Source organism: Scardinius erythrophthalmus (assembly GCF_964197995.2).
Source record: "Scardinius erythrophthalmus genome assembly, chromosome: 15".
NCBI classification, from domain to species: domain Eukaryota; kingdom Metazoa; phylum Chordata; class Actinopteri; order Cypriniformes; family Leuciscidae; genus Scardinius; species Scardinius erythrophthalmus.
In genome coordinates, this window is record NC_138235.1 from 37,164,776 (window position 1) to 37,188,489 (window position 23,714).

Below are 23,714 nucleotides of genomic sequence, written 5' to 3' on the forward strand. Positions count from 1 at the left end.
CTATATAAATAAACTTGACTTGACTTGACTTGACTTACAAAAGTTATTCAGTGTAAAACGAGTGAATTTTCTCTTTGTCTGTTGTAGTTTGATCAGTGTTTTTATAGAGACGGCAGCAGGAATATTAGGCTGCTGTCACTTTAAGAGCTGCACAATATACTGTTACTCGTGTTCAGCACAGAAAACCGCGCGCGAGTCGTCTTGCGCTTGAATTGTTTAAAGTCGTATTTAAATGCTCACAAAGGAATCGATAAGAGGAATTAAAAATTAAATTTTATAACACGTATTCGATTCCCAACCCTATGGATGGATAAAGTTACTCTAAAGGCCTGTTCACACCGGGACGAATTTCGTGCGCGATATTCGCCGACGTTTAACGCCTCGTAGCTAAACAAAGGGCGCTAATGTGAGTGTGCACCGACACGAAAAACGCCACGCGTAAAAGCGGCATTTTTTAAAAAACGCCTCGGGTTCGTTTTTTTGGTTTGACGCGCCGCGTCAAAAACTATCCGACCAATGAGATTGCCGCTTTTGCTCACGTGTCTGGAGCTTCTGAAGTTACAGTAGAACACAACTTGGGGGCGCTCAAACACAAAACGGTCTTGCCGAGCACACATACGTAACGGCGAAGAAGATATATGCCGAGTAGCGTCTAAACCAAGCGGCAACATTCTGATCTGAAAAATGAAGCCTACCCGGAAGTGCGAAAAACTGCAATACATCGAAAATCCGCTAGGGGCAGGTCCCAAAAGGGAGCAAATGTCCATAGCCCCCATGTTAAAATGTCCGTTTTCACAGCATAAATTCATGTTTTTACAAGTTGGTCCCATGGACTTTTATTGTATTTTTCGATAGGTTCCGAGTGCCTGACAACTCTGAGGGGGGTGAATTTTTTTCTAACTCGTTAGTTTAGATCGTATTTAGATATATAAAATATATGACAATAAGGGCGTGGTTAACTTTGATTGACAGCTTGATTGACAGCTGACAAGGCAGCGCCACGGAGAATGACAACATAAGAAGCGCCATTTTTTAATACAGTTGACATATAATACTACTGTTTCTGTATCATGAAATGTAGTTTTAAGAGTTTTTCGGGCGAGAATGTAGTTGTTTAAAGCTCAAATCTGTGGTTTATTTAAAGATTTATGAAAATTTTATCCAGTTGATCCAGCGATGACCGGGCGCTCGGCGCGATGAACCCCGCCTGGAACAGTCTTACATCGGCTTGACGTTCTGAGGTTTGCCGCCAATGCCGCGGACTCTGGCGTCTCTGTAGTGGTTAAACATGAGATGTAATTCATCTTGTGTATATCTAATGGGCGATTTTTGGTCTCGTGAATCTATATTTTTTTCCCTGGGCAATCGTTTTGGCTGAGAGGAAGTTTCATAACTTTATAAGCTATTTAACTTTACCGATGTATGGTTAGACTCGCGCTGACTTTGTATGTTTGACTGAATTGTTTGCTTTATTTGTATAGCTTCTTATACCTTTTACTTATACTTTTATAATGGCTAATATTGATAAAACTGAAATTTAACAAAAAGAGACTGGGTTGAGTTTTTGTCATTTTAAATTTTAATACAACGAAGATGATATGTAATGTTGTTTACTGCAAAATCTGTTGTTTAGTACAAATGCACATATTGCCTGGACCATAAAATGTTTAATATTTTTATATTATATTTAAAATGAAAAGAGGCAGGTTTGTGTTTTATATATATATATATATTTTTTTTTCATAAATAGGCAAACGTTATGTGCAGTTGAATATAATCAATACGCGTTGCCTGAACCACATTTGTGTGGCTATAATGTTTAAGATTTCTTTAAATGAAAACGAAAAGAGTTAGTATGGTGTTTTATAACATATTTCGTTGCCTGAAATATACATAGAGATAACCGGAGTAGCAGGCGAGCTGAGTGACGCGCGCTGCATTAGAAGGTGGGCGGGGTTAGGATTTCCCAAGATTTTCCAAGATGGCGCCGCCCATACCCCCCATAAACGGCTTCAAACCATAGACAGTAAAAGAAATGGACACAGCGACCCCATTGGAACTCAATTGAGACAAGTGAAGCCCGTTTTCAGCGATTTCTTAGCACTTCCTTTCCTGACGCGCAGACTCAAACCGAGCAAAGCGTTACACGGACCACGTGAGCAACCCGTCTGTCTTCTAGTAGCTGTGCCAAGAGAAATCTGAATCATTCCCTTCCGAATCTTGCAGAGACGGAGAGTGTGATTAGGAGCTGTCCATGAGCTTGGAGCAGGAGAAACTTTTGCTAAGTATTCTGATTAATTATATTGTCATTTTGCCTCCACGTCTCCCCGATTGCCTGCGAGCTTCTCCTCCCGTCCATACGGTAATCTCTCTAGTGTGCGACAGAGAGTCGCGTGGTTATGACGCAATCGTTAGCCTACTTTTACAAAAACTGCTTCTACGGGGCCATAACATAAGCTACAAGGTAATGGAGCATTTTATACATTGTCGTGTTTCTTTAGAAATAAAAAATGGACAAATGGAGTCTTCAAACGCCTCAGATGTAAAGTTATTCGCTGTCAAAGTGACGCCAAAATGAATGGAAGTCAATGGGATTGCTAACGCAAGTGAAGTTCTGCTACAAGATGGCGGCACCCGGTCGACTTCAACTTCCGGTCGACTTCCTTCCCGCTTGCTTCAAACCCGTTCTTCAGAAAGTCTATGGGTGACGTCACAGACGCTTTGTCCATATTTTTTACAGTCTATGGTCTAAACACTTCCGGGAAGAAATAAGACGAGGAAGATGCAAGGCAAGATGAATGTAGAGCTGCTGGTCTCGTTGGTGTCGAAACATAAAGAACTGTGACAAACGCGACAGCGACTACAAAAATCTTGATAAAAGAGAACTGTTATGGAGTGGTATTAAGCGCCATCTAATGTCAGGGAATGAATTTGCATGTTCACTCGGCTCATCGTCAGCGAAAATCGCTTGGGTGTGAACACAAAAAACGCGTTGAGAAACGCTGGCGAATAACGCGCGCCGATATTCGTCCCGGTGTGTACGGGCCTTAAGGCTAAGCGCATGTTGTTGTTGTGCAGGTGTACCGCTGTGTGGTGAAGAGCTGCTCTCAGACCTTCCAGAAGCTGGATCAGTTTCTGGAGCACATCCACACACACCAGGAGCATCTGACGTACCGCTGTCACCAGTGCAGTAAAGTCTTCCCGTCGCTCTTCGAGCTCGGCCTTCACCAGTACTCACACAGCTTCTGTCCGCAACAGAACCAGCGCAAGGAGACCAACTACTACAGGTCAGACACGCTCACAGCAACACAACACCAGCAGGAATCAGGAACACTTCAGGGGAAAAACACACTGGCTACGTTAACATGCAACCAAATAATCCTTTAAGCCTTAATGTAAACACCTTATTCGATCCGATTGGAATTTCGATTGGATTGAAAGGGATGGTTTATTCCTTTTCTAATCCGATCGAGAGAACATGTAAACACTTGATCGGATTGAAAACCGAAACTGAAAGGACCGTGCAATGACGTAGAAATAGCGTAATGATATATGACACGAGCTGTTGAATAAAGTGTTGTATAAATGAGTGTCCTGTCATCCTAAAATTCTCCATTCTACTCTAAAAAGTGGAGCAGGACAACGTCCCACCAGTCCTTGTTTGGGACTCTCATCCACAGCTCAGCACAGCGGTTCATTTGCTCATTTACTCCACATTATGACCAGAAATGGATAAATATTAAGTCTGCTGTTTAAAACAAATAAAGAACCAATGTAGGAGAATGGTTATTGTGCGCAAACATCGGGAAACTCTGTATATTCGTGCAGTGTGCGCATGTCAAAAAATCTCTTTTGATTTGAAGCTTGTGACATATAAACGAGCACATGTTTAGCGTTCATGTAAACACTACATTAAGATTCATCAGTCGGAATGAATTCGGTCCGATTGATTCTATGAATATGCAAATGAGCCCCGCCGTTGACGTTGGGTGTCGTGGTGATTCTCGTGCCTGTGCGATTTCGTCAATCCTATAAAATCATTACAAATCACATAATACGACATGGATCTAATAAACTTGGGTACGATGTGAATAGGACGCGGGAATATGGACGCGGCCATGGCTAGTGAAAAGAGGCCAACTTGGCACGCCAATCTTGCAAAATGGAGCATGAGGAAAGTAGTTTTACGTTTTAGCGTCATATTTCGTTGATCAAAACATTTTGTTGCATTTTTATTGGCTAGTCAGTAGCTGTAGGTCGTGGCAGCAAACACACTGTGAGATGATCATGATGAATTGTCGCAGGATATCTTTGGTCGTCTAGTGTGTCTGCAATGCTTCACAACGTCCTGACAGAAAGCATGCTTAGCTAATTTTGTTCATCCCTCCACGGTGGCTTTGACCAATAGGAGCACAGAAGCTCTTCTGTTCACAGCTTTCTGGCGGACATAGTTAGGTACACCTTCCCAGATATTAATATTAGGGCCTCATCTGGGCCATCTATGGCACATTTGGCTCAATCTGGCAGCGGCAAAGGTCACATAGGCGACACACATCAAGCTGGTTTTAGTGTGAGTTGTGGCTTGCTATGTGTGGCCCAGATGAGGCCCGGTTATGTATGCTATTGCCAGCCACACTCAGGTTGAGTCATTGGCGTCATTCGTCATAGAAGAATGTGGGAGATGTGGGCCACAACTGGGCCAGATGTCATTCGCTATCTGGGATATTTCTTGTTCATGACACACCAAACCACATAATCTGACAAAGTGAGAATCGTAACAGACATTAATAACGTTTATTCTGATCTGAACCCGGCATTAAGAGAGTTTCTGCTTTAACCGAGAACAAAAATCTGCCAATGGTGTCAGAAAAATCCACTAAACTCAAAGAGAAAACGAGTTTATATTTCTGAGCAGATATTGGCAGATATTTGTTCTTGTTTTCAGCACAAACTCACTTCATTTGGATTTTTCAGAAAACAAGACTATCTTATTTTGCTTCTCAAGTACATCCTGAGAAAATGAAAGATGGAAAATACTGAGGAAGAAAATCTTTTTTTCAATGCATTACCCAATTTGAATATCAATAAAAACTTTTCATCATGTAGTTTTTTTTAATAAAATAAGAATGTATGTATCAGCTTTAATGCACTTATCATAATAACTGGTAACACTTTACAATACGGTCTCAATTGTTAACATTAGTTAATGTATTAACTAGCATGTTCTTACAGCATTAATGTTAGTTAATAAAAATGAGTAGGAAATTTCCTTCAGCAAATATGGCGACAGCAGTGATGATAGTTTAGGTTGAAGTGTTTTGAACTCAGATCTGTTTGAACTGGTTGTTTTTGTGTTCAGATGTATGAAGTGTCAGAGTAAATACTCCACTCAAGAAGCTCTGGAACAGCATCTGCTGAACGCCACACACAACTACCCCTGTCCACACTGCATGAAGGTACTCTAGATACTACAGTTACAGTTTTCATCTTCATTTTATCGAAAGCCTTTTGTAATTATGTTATGTGCCGTTGCTCTTTTTTATATATATATATATTTTTTAATATTTCTATTTATTTTTAATTTATTTTATTTTATTTCAGTTTGTTTTAGTAATTTTAATACTTCAGTTTAAGTTTTATATTGTTTTTTTATATTTCTATTTATTTTTAATTAATTTCATTTCAGTTTGTTTTATTCATTTTAATACTTCAGTTTAAGTTTTTTTTTTTAAGTTTTTTTTATCTAATATTCATATTTTATTTCAGCTTTATTTCAGGTAATAAGAAAATATTTTTAATATTTTTAGTATTATTCATACACTGTTATAGTATTTATTAATACTTTGAATTAGCTTTTATTAACATTTGATTTGACTTTTTTTGTACTTTTCAAGTTTACGTTTTTCAATATACATATTATATATCAGTTTTATTTAAATTAACGAAAATTATTTTTAATACTTTTAGTATTACACTATAGTATTTATTACTATTTTGAATTAGCTTTTATTTTGATATTTTCAGTTTTTGTTTAAATTTTAGTTTAAGTTTTTGTAGTTTTTTTATGTGCTTTTGTTATTTTTATTTTTTTTGTTTATTTTTATGTCAGTTTTAGTACTTCAGCTTAAACGTATTTTTCGTTTAGTTTTTTAAGTTTAATTTTTTTATCTAATATACCCGTTTTATTTCATTTTAGCTTTATTTCAGTTAACGACTTTGAATAGTTTTAATTTAAGATTTAGTCCACATTAGCTGACCGTTTCTGTGAACAGAATCACACTGAAGAATGGAGAATCGATGTCAGTGTGTTTGTATGTCGCAGGTGTTTCCGTGCGAGAGGTATTTCCGGAGGCATCTCTCCACTCACGGTGTCGGCGGCAAATTCAAGTGTCAGATCTGTAAAAAGTTCTTCAAAACCGAGCACTACCTCAAACTACACACACAGATCCACTCAGGTGTGACGCTTTATTTGGTGGAAATGTCCTTTACTCTTTAATGCAGTTTTATTGTTATGTAGCTAGTTATATAATTTGTATAAGAATTGCATGAGAAATGATAAATTGCCCCTAGTATGCCTTTTCAGATATGACCTTTCATGCAGTGTGTAATTATAATGCTGTTTGTGAATGTAAAAAGTCTTCAGTTTCCAAGTTTCAAAGATCAATAAGCTGTAAGCGGACTACCAATCAGACTGAGCCATCTGGCCAATCAGAGCAGAGTAGACCAATCACAACAGACTGGGTCATGTGTAGAAACAAGTAAATGAATCAATCTGCTTTGCTGGAGTATCTGGTGAATTCCAGTGAGGTTAAGCGAGGTTTTCTCGTTCTGCAGGGGAGAAGCCGTATAAATGCTCCGTCTGCGAGGCCACGTTCAACAGGAAGGACAAAGTGAAGAGGCACATGCTGATTCACGAACCCTTCAAGAAGTACAAGTGTCCCTTCAGGTGAGTGACAGCTGTCAGATCGGCACAGAGATCATCAGTCGCATGTGAACATGTTTCATTATTTCTATTGTGTTTCCTCTGCAGGACTCATGTGGGCTGCACCAAAGAGTTTAACAGGCCGGACAAACTCAAAGCTCATATCCTCTCTCATTCAGGTGAGGATGAGCAACAGCGCAGTATCACACGAGTGCAAGTGTGATATTGATTTTATTCAACAGTTCAATAAATAAGAAATGAATACTGTCATATTTTAGACACAATATTGTCTGTTTTTGCTCGCTTTTGCCAACGAAAATATTGCCCATAAAGCCAGGGCAGAAGTGTGTCCCAGAGCAACACACAGCAGCGCAGTTTGAGTGAATCAATCGGGTGAATCAATGATTCAACGACTCATTCATAACGAGAGCCATTTACTTAATTCCTGAACGAATCAGCCGTTTAAACAAAACATATATATATATATATATATATATTTTTTTTTTTTTATGTCATCATTTACTCACCCTCATGGCCGTTACAGACTAAAAGTTTATGTGTAATAAATTCTATGTTGAATCAAATATTATTATATTTTTGCCTATTTGATGCTTTTGTCATTTAACACAATAACAACTAATTTATCAGCCAAATTTGATGTGCAATTAATTTGTGATTACTTATATAGATCACTGCATCATGTAATTAATTAGATTAAAATTGTAATCATTTGACAGCCATATATATGAGTTTTTTTCATGGTGTAATGTGGTACTGTATAATAATGTGCGACGCAAATGTGTGTGTCGTCTCTCTCCTGCAGGTATAAAGCCGTATAAGTGTCAGTTCTGTCAGAAGTCGTTCAGTCGTCGAGCTCATATGCTGGAGCATCAGCGCTCACACACAGACAACTACCGCTTCCGCTGCTCCGCCTGTAACAAAGGCTTCACACGCCAGAAATACTACAGAGATCACAAGTGTCCGCTGGCGGGCGCCGCGCAGGGACGGGACAACAGCAGCGAGGGTACACACACAAACACTCACACACACACAGACTCACTCACTCACACACACTCACACTCACACTCACACACACACAGACTCACACTCACACACACACAGACTCACTCACTCACTCACTCACTCACTCACACACACACACTCACACTCACACACACAGACTCACTCACTCACACTCACACACATACTCACTTACTCACTCACTCACACTCACACACATACTCACTTACTCACACTCACTCACTCACTCACACACACACACACACACACACACACACAATATATTATGTATATGAGTTTTTAAATATATAGTCAAACCAACATGTATTCAGACACCTTCAACTTTTTTCAATGTTTTTCTTCAACATAGTTTATTCGCTATGGTTTAGAAAATGGTAATAAAATATGAGTTATCAGATCAGTTGATATTTGACTGGTTTTGTCCGTCCTTCTGTTAGACTGTCTCACTGATGAATTATGATGAATATCTGTCAGCTGTTAAATTTAACTACACAATTACATAATACCAGTTTAGCTCAAACAATCACCAAGCAATGCTTCATTGTGTTCAGTCTGTGTGTGAAAAGAGCATTAGCAATTAAAGACAAAACACTTCAGCAAAACATGATCAGCTCAAAGTGTCTGAATCATTTTTGGTCCCAAATTTTTAATAAATGTTACTGGTAGTCACTGTATGAAGAATATTTGGGTATAATATGTCACAGTTTACTTTATTTTGCTCTCCTCACTTACATAAATGAACTATAGTGTCCTGCACACACTAGTAAAACAATATCAAAAATTATATCTGGTGTCTGAATAATTTTTGGTTTCACTGTATATCAGGTACAGTAAAGTGAATTTGGAAGCTAAGCCTTTGTTTCATATCAAAAAAGCACAATGTTTATTGCATTTTATTGGATAGTAGGTGCACTACAGATCATGTTATCTATACAAACAGATCATCATCATATCATATTACACACAACTTTTTATGACACATTCAGGGGACGGATCTTCTGCCATGGAGCCTGACGAACACGGAGAAAGCGAAGAGGAGGGCGATGATAATGACGATAATGATAACGAGACGCAGCAGGAGGGAATCATGGGAATGGATGGAGAGGAGAAACAGACGAGAGAAGAGGAGGAGGAAGAGAGGAATAATGAGACGAGACTGGATCACATGCAGGAAGAAGAGCGAGCCGTCAGACTGCTCTCTGAACCCATGTGCTTCCAGACGGTGGACTGATGAAGATCTAGATGATGAAGAGTCAAAGCTGGATTTCCCAGAATTCACACACTTGTGTCATGTTGTTTACGAATGGAGTGGTGCAGGGATGATGATAATTTGTAGGCCAACCTGGAAGTTTGCATCGGAATCGGCATTTTTCATTGGCTTTTGGATTATCGGACTATTTTTGGGATTATTATATTATAAAAAATAAATAAATAAAGCTCTGCGATCAACAAAAGTGAATTATACTTACTAGATAATTTTCACAAATGAACAACTTTTATGATTTTTTTTATGACTTAATTTTTTATAAATCGTTAAAATATGAATGTCTGGGATGCTGTGAGCACTCAAGACTGTAGTGTACACCGTAAGTTATTTAATTCTTATGTTTAATGTGTAATATGGATAAATAGTGTTCATAAACAGCTGCTGAGATGGTATTCTCAATGAAACAAGTCCATCACGACTTCACAAGCAAGAGTATAAATGATGTTTTCTATCATTGTCAAGGGTACAAAAACCCTGTTGCTGATCTTTAATAATGTGATATGTTTTATATTAAAACATTCTGGTTAGCTAATTTATTTTTTCTCGCATTTGTTGAGATGAACTCAGACTGTAACCTGATACAGAAATAAAATACTGAGCTGAATTTCTGCATGTTTGCAGTATGGTCATGTCTTGTTTTATTGCCTATAGTATCCATAAATCATGCAATTTATGAGATATTGACCAAAAACTTGTCAAAATGCTGTTGTTATTGTTAACTAAAAAACTATTGCAATTTTTTTTTTGGTAATTAAATAAAGATGGCAAAAATTAAATATAAATATTACATGAAAAACCACAACTTAAACACATTTTATTACAGTTAATTTTTTATAAAATAAACATAAACAGCACTTTCAACTAAAATAAAAACTGAAAATATAAAAATAAAAGTTAATTCTAAATAATAATTACAAATTAATAACTACTATAATAGAATATAAATAATACTAAACTGAGATAAAGACAACCAAAACTTCAATTTAAGCGTTATTTTTTTCCCACAGATACTTGCCAAGGCAACATATCTAGCCTAATTTTCGTTTTTTTTTTTTTTTTTTTTTTAAGTTCATGTACTAAATTTAGTAAAACTAGAGTAAAAATAAATGAAATGTAAAAAGATAGATCTCTGTACGGTTATAGCGGCTTTCATTGGCTGTCTGTGGATTGTTTTGTGAGGTTTCATGCAATAAGCGGTGTGTTTTTAATATGCTGTAACAAGTTAAAAGATTTTAAAATTTTAAAGTGGCCATGACATCGATTTTTTTTAATTATTTAAACATGTTCCTTGAGGTTCACTAATAACGTTAATAAAGTTTTGCACACACACAAAAAAACAAAAACAAAAAACAAATATATATGCAGAAAAACGATTAATTTCTACATTCTGAAATGAGTTTTTAAGACGCGGCTCCTTTAAGGCTCGTTAGTAACGTTAAACGGCCACTGTTATGACTGGCTAACATCAAGAAACATATCAAAACTCAAGTGTTTTGAAAACATTATCCATATGGAATAATTCATATAAAACCATCATTTACAGCCAAAGCATTATAAAATAATTTACTTACGGTTTATGATGAAGCTGCTGTCAGATTCAATACAGTCGCTGCTTCGTCAAGAAAAGTAGATTTGCGAACTCTCCGATACACTGTGCCTCGGATTATTTAAAAAAAAAAATGCTCCGAACAAACATATAATCCTTTGGCGATTAAAAATAAAGCATCCACTCGTTTCTGACGATGGAATCCTTCTGAAGTCTCTCTAATAGAGACGCTAATGAGCTGTATGGACGCGTCAAAGCGATCGTTTTTCTGTCGTCAACCGTTCAAAAAAGAACTTAATATTAGTGGGCGGGGCCTATGGTGCAATGCTGTATTCCTATTGGTCAATATCTTGCTGGAGACAGTAATATGCAAATATATGTCACAGATTCTGCTATATAAAAAAAAGCTTGTTTTTAGAGCTTGATAAAATAAAAGCGTTGTTTATAATGAGGATGATGTTTTAAGCTCTGAAACTTGCAGGATGTTTTAAGGGTACAAAGACCTCTTATATTTCAAAAGATCAAGGCAAATCTGATTTCTCACGTCATGACCCTTTGAAAGTCACATCTCATCCCATGTGGATTTGTTGCTATGAACAGAGTTCAGGTCTAAAAAACAAACACCAACACCAACAAGACATTTCCCATAGAATTATTTATTCAGCTGCTGAACATCTTTTCACATATGACTATACATACAAATCAACTCTAGTAAATAAACTCTGAAACAACCCTGAAAGCAGTCGCTTCTACTTTAATACTAAAATCATTTGAATTATCAGAACAGAGAGGAGAGTATTCACACATGTACAGGATTCAGTTCATATACAGAGTCAAAGTTGTTTGGTTTACATGGATCAGTCGGAAATAAAAGCCAAAATGAAAGCCTTGTCACTTAATAACAAACCATTGTCCTGGGGATTTCACTAGTTAAATACTCATTCAAACAGGGTAATTTGGATAAAAATAGCTATTGAAATAAATATTTGATATTGATTTATTTTCTTTAATTCAAAAAGACAGTCATCCATTCGAGCCTTGATATTTTTACCCATAATGCAATGCACTGAACCACAGCTGCAAGCTGTAAGAGGGGCTTTTGTGCTCCAGTGGTTTAGACTAGTATCACTTCTGAACAGCCAAAGAGCTTCCAGAATACTTAAAAAGACGCGTTAAAAAGCAGTCGCCCTATAGAACTAGAGCGCTCGATACTCGCTGTCAATCAGACACGTGTACCTCTAATAAATACTGCCCTCTCCCAGTTTTAGTCCCAAAATTAACTCACATTATCGCTGCAGGGATTCGAGGTGTGAGCCACGTCTGTTGCGCGTCAAAAATGACACAATTTCAGAGTAATTTCATTTCATAATTCAGTAATGTGAATCTGTGCTAAAGAACAAGAGCGTGAAAGTAAACACACCAGAGACCAAGTACAAGAACTCCAGGCTCTAATTCCAAAACAGGAACTTTTAGTACATTTTATCATTTTAGAAATGTCAAGGCCATATTTCACCACAAAATCAAGATACACATTTAAAAAAAAAAAAAATGTATATATATATATATATGTGTGTGTGTGTGCGTGTGAGAAATAAAACACCTATTAATACAAACACACAAATACATACATACACATATACACACAAACACACACGGTGCAAAAGTCTTAGGCACGTTAGTATTTTTACCCCCAAAAGATGGTTAGGCCAGTTAATTATATCTTTTGTTTCTGTATTAATAGATGTTTTAATTTATATATATGTGTGTGTGTGTGTTTATATATATATATATATAGAGAGAGAGAGAGAGAGAGAGAGAGAGAGAGAGAGAGAGAGCGAGAGAGAGAGAGAGAGAGAGAGCGAGAGAGAGAGAGAGCGGGAGAGAGAGAGAGAGAGAGAGAGAGAGAGAGAGAGAGAGAGAGAGAGAGAGAGAATAGGATCATTAATATTTTTGGCATTGCCCCATTATTTAAATTTTTCATGGCAATCAAACATTTAACACACAACATTTCTGTAAAAAAACATTCTGTTGTTATTGAATTATTTAAAATATGTATTAATTTGGTTAAATATTTATTTTCGTTTTTTCTTTAGATCAGCACAAGATCGGCACTTTACCGTAACAGGAACACATGGAAAATATTTGATTCCATATTACAATGAGATTTGGTCATGAATTTGTTTTAAATTTCGCAAATGCAAAATATAAAAAAAAAAAGATTTTGATTTTGGGATGAAAACGGGCATTTCTTGACAGTTTGAAATGAACGAATGTTTTGGTCAGTCGCGCGACGAGCGATCGGGATCTGGAGCGGCGCTCGTGTCTTCCAGAGAGCTCCGCTTCATCAACACAGCTGTTCTTGGATGACAGTGAGGAAAAAAGGCACGAGGAGGAGACCCGTCGAAGGGTTGCAAACATAAAAACACACATTCACAGAGCTCTCGTGAATCATTACGTCTTTCTCCTGGAGTGGTGGAGAAAAGTCTTGCTGGATTCATCACATGTAGAAACATCAAAGTCACGTATCTTACACGCTTGCATAAAGCCCTCTTCGTCTCGTGGGGAATAGAAAATGAATACCAAGTGACAGGTGAGTGCAGAAACCCCCATATTCCCATAATGCACCGGTGTGCCGGATCATCGAGTCATGGTCTGTCCTCTCAATTAAACTAGTGTGTGTGTGTGTGCGCGCGTGTGTGTGTGAGAGAGCGTCTCACTCCTGTCCGAACCCTTCCGTCTCCTCGATGGCAAACATCAGCTTCTCCTTCAGCTGCTCGTAGCTTCGGTACGGCGGAAGATCCAGACGATTGAAACTGAAGCGAAAGAAAAGCAGGAACGTTTATTTACAGCTGCGATATAACAGGTTATTGATATTAAGATTATCATATGCGGTTTACAAGTATGAATACATATCACACAAGTATATGAAGCGCTAGGAGTGTCACTAAAAAACAATGAGGAATAAGTTACCAATTTATCAATTAAAAAAAATATAGTTAATAAAAAATGCTTTATGATTTACAACTAATTACATTTAATGATTTAGATAACCATTGAATAATTCAATTAATAAAAAAGTAAATGATAACTAGTAACACTTTACAATTAAGTTGTTGTCAGTTAACATGATCTAACCATTTTTGGCATTTTTTAATTTTTATACATTATTAAAATAAAGTTGTATCTGTTATTATTTTAATATATTAATATAATTTATATTATTTAATGAACCTGAGCTAACATAACTAACAGTAAACAGTTGAACTTTTATTAAATAACGTTAATAAAGTTCATATAAATTCATACATTAACTAAAGTTAACTAATGGAAACATATTGTAAAGTGTTACCATATACATCATAATAAAGCACGAGGATAAATATATAAATATAAATAAAAATAATTATACAAATATGATTCCAATAATAACAATAACCTCAATAATTATTATTATTGTTATTTTATCGTATTAATTATTGTTAATATAGATTATTAATGCTATTTTATTCATGTTACTTTCTGATTAATAATAATAATAATAATTATTATTATTATTATTAAAAAAACATTGCCTACTGATTAATCCATTTTCCAAATCATTAGAAAAATTATGTATATAGACAGTTGACAGATGCAACCATTAAACTACTACTTTAAAACCACACAGCTAAAGCTTAAATACACAGAAATAAACAACTCAACTATTGAACAACAGATCACATCAAGAGAAATGTGATGTGTGTGTGAAGTGAGTTTATGTACCATGTGTGGCTTCGGGGAAGCCAGTTCTCTTTCCCGACCTTCTCGATGCAGAACTTCTGCGCTCCGTTACTCCCTGTGAACAAGCAGATCAAGAACATCACTCTCTCCAAGCTCAAACTAATCTCCACGCTTTAGAGGAACAGGACCCAGAGCAGTTTTCTGGATCCATCGCAAAATACACAGAACTGATGATAATCACATTACTAATCCAACATTATTTCCCAGTGATTATTCTGTTTAAGGAAAGACGATACAGGCAAAACCACTGTTTTTTTTATTTATTTAATGCACTGGTCAGTTTTGAGATTTTTTTTGTGGCTAATTTGCTTATGTTTTAATTCAGACGACTGGAAAGAAAACATCCAAAATATACATTTAAGTTTTTATTTTACTGCACTTTATCTATTTGCGTCAGTAGATTTCAATTACAATACATATCTTTAAAGTTTTCCCTCCACTTCAACATCACTTATAAACACTAAACGGTTTTATTCCTGTCTATATTCTAAAGGATTTTACTGACGGGTTTGTTCATATATCATTCACACTGGTTTTATACAACATTTCATTCCTTAAAAACATGGTGAAAATTTATTTTTGACAGTATTTTCTGATTTATGGAGTGATAAAAAGAGAGATAAAAAAATCCCACTCAGTAAATATCTTTAAAGGAACACGCCGACTTTTTGGGACTTTAGCTTATTCACCGTATCCCCCAGAGTTAGAGAAGTCCATACATACCATAAATCTGTCTGACGCACCCACCGCTAGCCTAGCTTAGCACAAAGACTGGAGGTAAATGGCTCCAGCTAGCATACTGCTCCCAATAAGTGACAAAATAACGCCAACATTTTCCTATTTACATGTTGTGATTTGTATAGTCACAGCGTGTACAAATAAGAAGGTCACATGAGACACAGCCATCTTCTAACCGTATACATACTGGGAACTATATTCTCAGGAGGCGAAGCACTGCTACTTCTGCGGAGTGATTTGCTCGCTACTAGCTAGTCACGTTGGTTTTGTTGACGGAAGTAACAACGGTGCTTTTCACCACTAAAGTCGGCGTGTTCCTTTAACTCTAATATGTCAAAAAAATGAAAGAAGAATTTTGAACATGTCTTTATCCAGTGTTCAAATTTATGTTCTGGAAATGAATGCAAGTTAGTACATATTTGTATTATTTGCATATTTAAACATAATTCAGAAAACTTGTAATAAATAACAACTGTCTTTATGTACTATAATTAATTACTGGGGAAAATTATTATAGTTATGTCTATTAAATTGTTTAGTTTTTTTACCTTATTCACCTGTAGTGTCTTACTTTAACTCACATTATGGAAGTTAAATGCATAGTGCATCCTATTTCATGTTGTTATGTGAATAAAACATCACTGTTTTCTCCAAGGCAGCTGTATATATGTATACATATAAATTAACTAAATTATAACTTTTTTACAACAAAAATGAACCATCACTGAACTTCCTTCAGCTGGACTATGACACTATTCTCTTCTAGATCTGCTGTGCAGCCGAAAGAAACGCATTAGTTGCATTATTTTTTTGCTATCTATCACTCTAAAGCTGCTTTGAAACACTCTGTATTGTAAAAAGTGCTTTATAAAACCAGATGTGCATCTGTAATAACTCACCCATCAGGTCTGCAAATCCTCCGACGGGCAGACGACAGGTGCCGGTGACGAACTGCAACAGTCTCATGCGCTTCTCATTGTCCATCTCTTTAATAAACTACAGAGAAAGATGGAGTGTCTCAAAACGTGATGCAATCTAAAAGATTCCTCCTTTAAAACACTTGACGGAGAGGGTGTGTGTCAGTACCTGCCAGAACCACAGGATCTGTTTACTGGAGGTGGTGTAGTGTCTGTAAATCGTGTTTCTCTGCCAGTCATTCAGATCGATTTCTTGCATTCCACACAACATCACCTACCACACAAACAACACTGTTAATACTGAATACATGCAGCAGAAAACTATTTGCACACTTGAATATATTCTAATGTCACTGCATTGTGTTAAGCTTATATATGCTTAAAGAGGACGCGTTATGCTTTTTCACATCTTTCTTTAGTGTGTAATGTTGCTGTTTGAGCATGAAAAAGATCAGAGTTATTCTCTATATCAGTGTCAGTGTTTCTGAACTCCCTGAAACAAGTTTTCTTCCCGGGAACGAACACGTCACAATATTCCTCATTTAGATAATTAATACGCAGAATAAAGGGGCGTGGCCTGGTTGAGTTAGTTAGTAGTGTGTTAAACTGCCGGTTATGGTAAGGGGCGGGACATTTCCCAAACACACTCAAAGCGCTTGAACAATCAAAACACACTGATCCAGCCGACCAATCAGAGCACAGTGTGCTTTTCAGAAGGAGGGGCTTCATAGAGACAGGAAGTAAACAGAGCGTTACTGACAGACTGGGAAGAGAGGAGCTGCAACAATGGAGAATATGAGGAGATTAATGTGTTTTTCTAACATTCAGGCATGAAAACCTGTTCTAGTAGAGAAAAGCAAAATCAAGACTTTGAAAAAGGGCACAATAGGTCCTCTTTAAGCTTTATTTATTTAGGCTTGTGGGATTTATGGGATTTTAAATCAGTGTCTCTCACCTCCAGCTCTTTGGCATCGAAATACTGCAGGTACTGCTGCGGAAGAACCTCATTAAATCCTTCAAAGAATGCTTGAGTTTGTTCCTCGACACCGCGGGACAGCCGCCACTCCGCCACCAGCCTGGACAGAACGAACAACTGGACATTTACTACCAACAAACACACACAGCAGCGTCGGTCCAATCCCAATCCCGGTCTACACAGGCATCTACCTTCAAAGACACCATCTTACAAATACAGAACCTGGTTTTGAAACGTACTTTACAGGCAAATAATATATAAATATATATATACACAGACACACTTTCCTGGGCAAATAAAAAAAATGGGACAAACCAAAAAAAGCAAAATATTTAGATTTTTTTTTAATGGTCTAAACCATTTTAATCACAAATCACTGGTCAGGAAATTGGCAAGAATTGCATAAATAAAGATAAAGCATGAAAAAGCCTTCACTAACTTGCAGACAGTAATTTACAGGAGAGTCAGTGTTGATGTTACACTCAATGGTAATGGCTTCAAACAGTTCTTGAGGAGTTGATAAATGTCTCCCAGTTCGTCTGAGTTTAATGTGAGATCAAATATTCTCTATACTGGTCAAATCTGGACTCTGACCAGCCAATATATGAGCCTGATGGAACTTTTTAAACCGCTACATGTGCAACTACATATCTACATTTCATAAAATCACCTGTCAGGTTCTCGAATCTATGCTTATGAGAGTCAATTATGTATTATGTATGTTATCGTCTCTGACAGACAGTGTGTTGAAGCCGCCATTTTCAACATGCTGCTCTCGTGAACACTACTGTGAACTGCACGTTATTTTTTTACATCGATGTGGATTTGAAAACAGTGGATCGTGAGGTAATAATTATTTATTACTTAGCCGGCAAGTATTCAGTGAAGTGAGTGATGCTCATGAGTGAGTTATGTCCATGTTTTTAGCTCTAATATTCCAACCGACATTCAGCCTGTGTTTTCGACGGACGTGATGACATGATTGAGGGGTGAACTAGGTTTCATTTCTGGGTAATTATAAAACGTGCTGAGACGTTCGAAATGCTTTTTGAGTAGTTCATAAAGTTTATTTAATGGCTTAAATAAATGACATGTTGCTCAGAGACGGACACATTCAGCGGTCATAAATTTGTTGACTTTTGAAAATAAAGTTTTTCCCAGGAATGGAGTGGTTTTGATGCACAGTTGATTTTTATAACTATCTCTTGAAAAATATTTTATTTAAACCCATTAAAATGCAGATTCTGTTGTAAATAACAGTGAAGAATCGCTTTTTTAATCCGTTGTTGGAACAGACCTAGTGTGACGGCACTGAAATGAAGGAAATCCAAAGGCAGCTCTTTTATAATATGAGCATTAATTGGATTTTTACAAGTATAATGAATATAACCAGGGCTTGACATTAGCTGTTTTGCTCACCAGCCACTGTGGCTAGTGGTTTTCCAAAGTTACGAGCCACTCAGCATTTTCACTAGCCACAATTTAGACATCAATACCAATATAGGAAAAAACTGCCATATATATATTTTTAATATTATCTCATAATTTGGCAGCGGGTATATTAGGCTGCTGTCGCTTTAAGACCATTATTCTGTCTTATATAGCCAATATACTTGGCTTTATGCATGCGATCACAAAATCTGAGGGAATGAGTGAAATTAAGCTCAATATGTGCAAACCCACGGCGAAATTAAAGCCCTGTAACACCAACAATATTCATCCGGAGCAAATGAAACTAGTGAGTAAAGGAACCCAGGTTTGTATAACTCGCTGTCGGACAGATTAGAGAGCGAGAATGTGCGGCTGGTATTGTGTTTTCTGAGGGAGTTTCAATCATCTTTTTTATTATATTTATGACAACACTAGATTGCACTTAGTTTATTATTTCAGAGTCCTTTTTAAGAGACTACAATTGAAAAATATATATTATATAAAGTTCCACCCGCCTAGTGTCTAGTAGGAGGGACTGTGTTACACGCCACTGCTGAAATACACCCGCATTTGGTGGGTTGGCGGGTGTTAATGTCAAGCCCTGAATATAACCCTGTGAAATACAGCTTTCCTGAAGCATCTAGAGGGCCTTATGTGTGTCAGTGTGGGGTTTGGTTTCATTAGCAGAGAGTGTTTGATTGAGAGACGGCACCTGATGTACTCCTCCTTGTTCTCCTCCGTGACCTGGAGGTTCCCACCGTCCGGCTTCAGCTCGTGAGTGGAAACCTCACCCAGGATCTCCTTATCCACCGAGAAGAACATCTCCAGACCACACTCCTCGATGTTATTATCCCTGACACAACACACACACACACACACTTTGAGAGGCGTTCGGGACTGAAATCACGTTACGCTGAGCTGCTTTACAGATATGAGAAACATCTGTGGGGTTTATAATCACATCATACATACACAAGAAAAGACTCAGGAAGTCATAATAGCTCATGGCACTAACAAAAAGCATTCATATACACCTTATTCCTACACCCTATGACGCTTTGCACGGATTGTGGGTGTAACTTCCGTTAAGCTGTAAACAATCAGTGAAAGGCTCACATTATGAACGCAATAATACATAAAAAAAAAAAAAGAAAGTGTCACAATGAGATGACATTATTCTACTCACCCTTCAACAATCGAACATTAAAAGGACATTTAAAAGTGTAAAAGCATCGGCAATGTACTTTCAACGGACCAAATAACCCCAAAAGCGCGATTCGTTCATAATGTGTTAAATATCACATTATCTATTATGTAATATATGTTGCCTTCATCAAAAATGTTCATTAACTTTACGTGATACTATTTCAAAGTGATTTTCCTCATTATGACAGATTGTAAATTGCATTTACCTGTGAAAACAAACCTGGAAACAGACGTGAGGATTTGAGGGAGAAAAAAAAAAGATTCTTTGTGCATTCCAGTGAAATATTAATGGGACAAATCATAAATTAAATTCGGGAGAACAGAGCACAAATGTGCAGTATATGTTGTCCTTTTTCATACTTTTACAGCAGAATGCACAGGGAAAGAAGAAAATAATCACGAGGAAAAGAAAGTAGTGACTGAAAAGAGCTCTTGCCATAGATATTCTTGTTATAACATTTAAAATACCAAGTATAATGTTATTCTCATGATGTCTGAAAATAAATCAAGAAGGGAAATTGACAGCTCATCCAGTCAAACTGACGGATCAGCTTTATTTGTAGGGCAACCTTATGATTTTAAATGATTAGTTTCAGTCTTTTTGATTAGAAGTTCCCTAACCAGAAGTGCCACCCATAGTTGAAAACGCAGTGAGATCGTCAGGAATAAGGTGGATACAATAATTTCTGGTGGTCATTTGAATGGATGGTATTCATTTATTGTCACGATATAGTCTAAAGTAAATAATCTGAACTTATGTTAATATGAATGTGTATATATTTAAAAAACAGAATACCCAAATGCATTACAGGTGTTCTTTGAAGTAAATATCAATCATAATTAAATATGGCAATCAGTCAGAATTATAATTGAAGTTCCATGGTAGCACATACAGACTGTAATGCATTATGCTTATTAGTGATTATGAGTACGGTAAAGCAGGTAAACTGACTTGATCCAGATGAGGGAGTTGTAAAACTCGGGGTCAATGGACTCCAGGTCTTTCAGAGCCCAGGGCTTGTTCAGGATGCGCTTGTAGAACGGCAACGAGAAGCCCGTGTCGATGAATTTCCCATGAAACAAGGCCTACAGGAATCAGGAGACAATAACATGTTCAAATAACACCATCGAGATTTTTCCAAATCCAGTTAAAACTTTTATAATCTCACCATTTGGAATACAATTTGACAATGAGCAAATATGGCAAAACAAGATTACCATGGCGATGAAGCGTCCAATGAACTTGAAGTATTTGAGGTGGTCGGGGTTGATGTAGGACGCGGGGTTTATCTGGAGGCAGTAGTTGTCTTTGCCAGCGTACTCGAACAGGCAGTACATGGGGTTCAACACCTCGTGAGATAACAGGAAGAACCATTCCCTGCACCAAACACACAACACACATTATTTTAAAGAATTAACAGAGGTCTACACACAAGTTTGACGCTTTCAAACTAAATCACTTATATATTTATATTTATTTATATATATACTGCCATTCAAACGATTTCTTTATGTTTTTAAAAGAAGTCTCTTATGCTCACTAAGGCTATATAAAATATATGTATATATTGTAAAATATTACAATTTAAAATAACTGTTTTCTATGTGAATATATGGTAAAATATAATTTATTCCTGTGATCAAAGCTGAATTATCAGCATTACTCCAGTCTTCAGTGTCACATGATCCTTCAGAAATCACTCTAATATGATGATTTGCTGCTCAAGGAACATTTCTGATTATCAAAAATAAAGCCTTTTTTCTGAAATATTTTGTAATATTATACACTAGCATTCAAAAGTTTGGGGTCAGTAAGATTTTTTTTTGGGAAAGAAAGAAATTTTTAGCAAGGATGCATTAAAGTGATCAAAAGTGACAGTAAAGACATTTATAATGTTACAAAAGATTCTATTTAAAATAAATGCTGTTCTTTTGAACTTTCTACTCAAAGAATTTCATGAAGTAAAATCACTAAAAGCTTTTTTTCCTATGCAAAAAAAATAGTCCCTTACCATGAACAGCAACAGAAGTTACATTACGCCATTAGATGGCGGCAAAGACTATCTTTATGAGTGAGTCAGTCAGCCAGAGAAGACTTACATATTTTATATATATATATATATATATATATATATATATATATATATATATATATATATATATATATATATATTCATATATGTGTACACACATACACAAAATATAAACATTATGTGTACACTTTCATTGTAGACATAGTCTTAAGCTAAAATATCTCAAATATTTGTCTGCAGGCACAGAATGGTTCGATAAGGTATTTCTTCTCTAGAAAGAGGGAAATGTGAAACCTGCCTTGCCACGCCTCCGTAGTCGAGCCCCTCCTCCCCGGGGAAGATGATCCACAGCCGGCGGCGCAGATCCTGAGCGCTGAAACTCATGATCTGACGGGAGACACCAGAACAACGTCACTTCACATCTCAGAGACTCTCGTGCTAACTGAAACTTAACAGAGATCCACTGGGATCTGGTTTAAAAAAGCTAGAGCTACTAATGAAGAAACACCATAGCCATGGTATATTATGAAGTTGTACTGCAGTACCTGCTGGAACGAGTCTTCAAACAGCGTTTTGCGGCTGACGTTGATCTTTATGTGCTGTGGCATCGCTAATTGCTTTGAGGAAAAATTAAAAACAAAACAAAAAAGTGATTTAAACAGAACTAAAACTATTTCGCATTATCATAAATATTATTCTGAACATCTTCAGATGTTAGCTAATTAAAAATGTAGTATTTATCCATCCATAACAACACATTTGGATGAAATACGCAGAATTAAAGGAAACCCTCACCTGACACCAGAATCTGAAGTACTGAACTTTGGCTTTGAAGTCTCGTACGTATGTGATTTGAGGACCGTTCTCACTGAGGGGAAGGAAAGAGTGAGACCGCTCATTATACAAAGAGATTCAAGGGTTAAAACTGTTAAAACTGCTTTATATGGTGGTCCTAGTTTCAATCTGCATACAAGTATTGATCTGTAGAGTCAACATACTACTAAATCTATGGCAGTAACGCAAAAAAATACATTTTTATTAGACTTTCTTTAGTCACAAAAAACGTTTTATGTTTCTATTCTGTAGTCCTCACTGGTTTGCACACAAAAATAAACATACAGTGAAGTCATCCTTTTGACTCAAGTGGATTTCACAAGTTAAACTAATCACAAATAATAGTAAACAAGCACTGAGAAAAATGAATTGTCAGTGCTGCTACTAAGTGTATTGTAACTTTAACATTTTCAATATCTTTATTTATTATAATGTGAAAAGATACACATTCACAGAGGTGTTTTGCAGTCTCTATCACAAATTCAAGGTCAAAATATGAAAATGACTTCAGTAAAATTGCTTTGCCTGCTAAACCTGCCTGGTTTCTTCATCAATGTACTCGAACTGAACCCAGAACAGCTGAAACACTCATTCACATGGTGAAAAAGTCCTTATAACAGTCTTATCTAGATGCCGAGCCTTTATTCTGATGCTCGTGACCGGTAACGCCGTGTTTTTATGAGAATATCTTGTCATCAAAAGCATGTCTCACATTCCTCTGACATAGAGGATCGCTTTGCAACACTACACTTTATGTAAATCAACACACACATTCTCCAGCTCGACAGCGAGAGGTGTGTTTGCGCTCTCTGAGCTGACTCATCACGGAAGATTACAATCGAATTGAGTTTCACACACACAAACCCGTTTTTCCTGTTACGCGTCTGAGGTCTGATGAACACACGGTCCTGCCTGAAAGAGATCATTGTGCATCTCCAAGCTAAATCAAGTGAACATGCAGTATGAATCTCTCAGGCCAGCCTCAAGGTCATAAATTACATTTTTCTTTTTTTATCATTAATC

The 23,714-nt window shown here is 36.7% G+C and overlaps 2 protein-coding genes across 3 annotated transcripts in view; one reads left to right on the forward strand and one right to left on the reverse strand.

Annotated features, from left to right (window-relative positions):
* znf341 (zinc finger protein 341) overlaps positions 1-9,849 on the forward strand; it is a 28,325-nt gene extending 18,476 nt beyond the window's left edge. The window contains exons 10-16 of one of the 2 annotated variants that reach the window (XM_081386004.1): positions 3,079-3,287; positions 5,360-5,456; positions 6,323-6,455; positions 6,835-6,946; positions 7,031-7,101; positions 7,746-7,946; positions 8,950-9,840. In XM_081386004.1, coding sequence (XP_081242130.1) covers positions 3,079-3,287; positions 5,360-5,456; positions 6,323-6,455; positions 6,835-6,946; positions 7,031-7,101; positions 7,746-7,946; positions 8,950-9,194 — 1,068 coding nt within the window. In that variant the 3' untranslated portion in view covers positions 9,195-9,840. Of the gene's footprint in view, positions 1-3,078; positions 3,288-5,359; positions 5,457-6,322; positions 6,456-6,834; positions 6,947-7,030; positions 7,102-7,745; positions 7,947-8,949 lie in introns of both variants that reach the window. The other variant, XM_081386003.1, reaches the window with a different exon arrangement.
* Positions 9,850-11,413: 1,564 nt separating this feature from the next.
* The window catches only part of itchb (itchy E3 ubiquitin protein ligase b), a 30,964-nt gene continuing 18,663 nt past the window's right edge, over positions 11,414-23,714 (reverse strand). The window contains exons 14-24 of the mRNA XM_081387104.1: positions 22,653-22,725; positions 22,403-22,474; positions 22,156-22,244; positions 21,043-21,202; positions 20,777-20,910; positions 19,331-19,471; positions 17,167-17,287; positions 16,381-16,485; positions 16,194-16,290; positions 14,539-14,611; positions 11,414-13,589 (exon numbers count right to left, since the gene is read on the reverse strand). Of these exons, the coding sequence (XP_081243230.1) occupies positions 13,490-13,589; positions 14,539-14,611; positions 16,194-16,290; positions 16,381-16,485; positions 17,167-17,287; positions 19,331-19,471; positions 20,777-20,910; positions 21,043-21,202; positions 22,156-22,244; positions 22,403-22,474; positions 22,653-22,725 (1,165 nt within the window). The 3' untranslated portion in view covers positions 11,414-13,489. The remainder of the gene's footprint in view (positions 13,590-14,538; positions 14,612-16,193; positions 16,291-16,380; positions 16,486-17,166; positions 17,288-19,330; positions 19,472-20,776; positions 20,911-21,042; positions 21,203-22,155; positions 22,245-22,402; positions 22,475-22,652; positions 22,726-23,714) is intronic.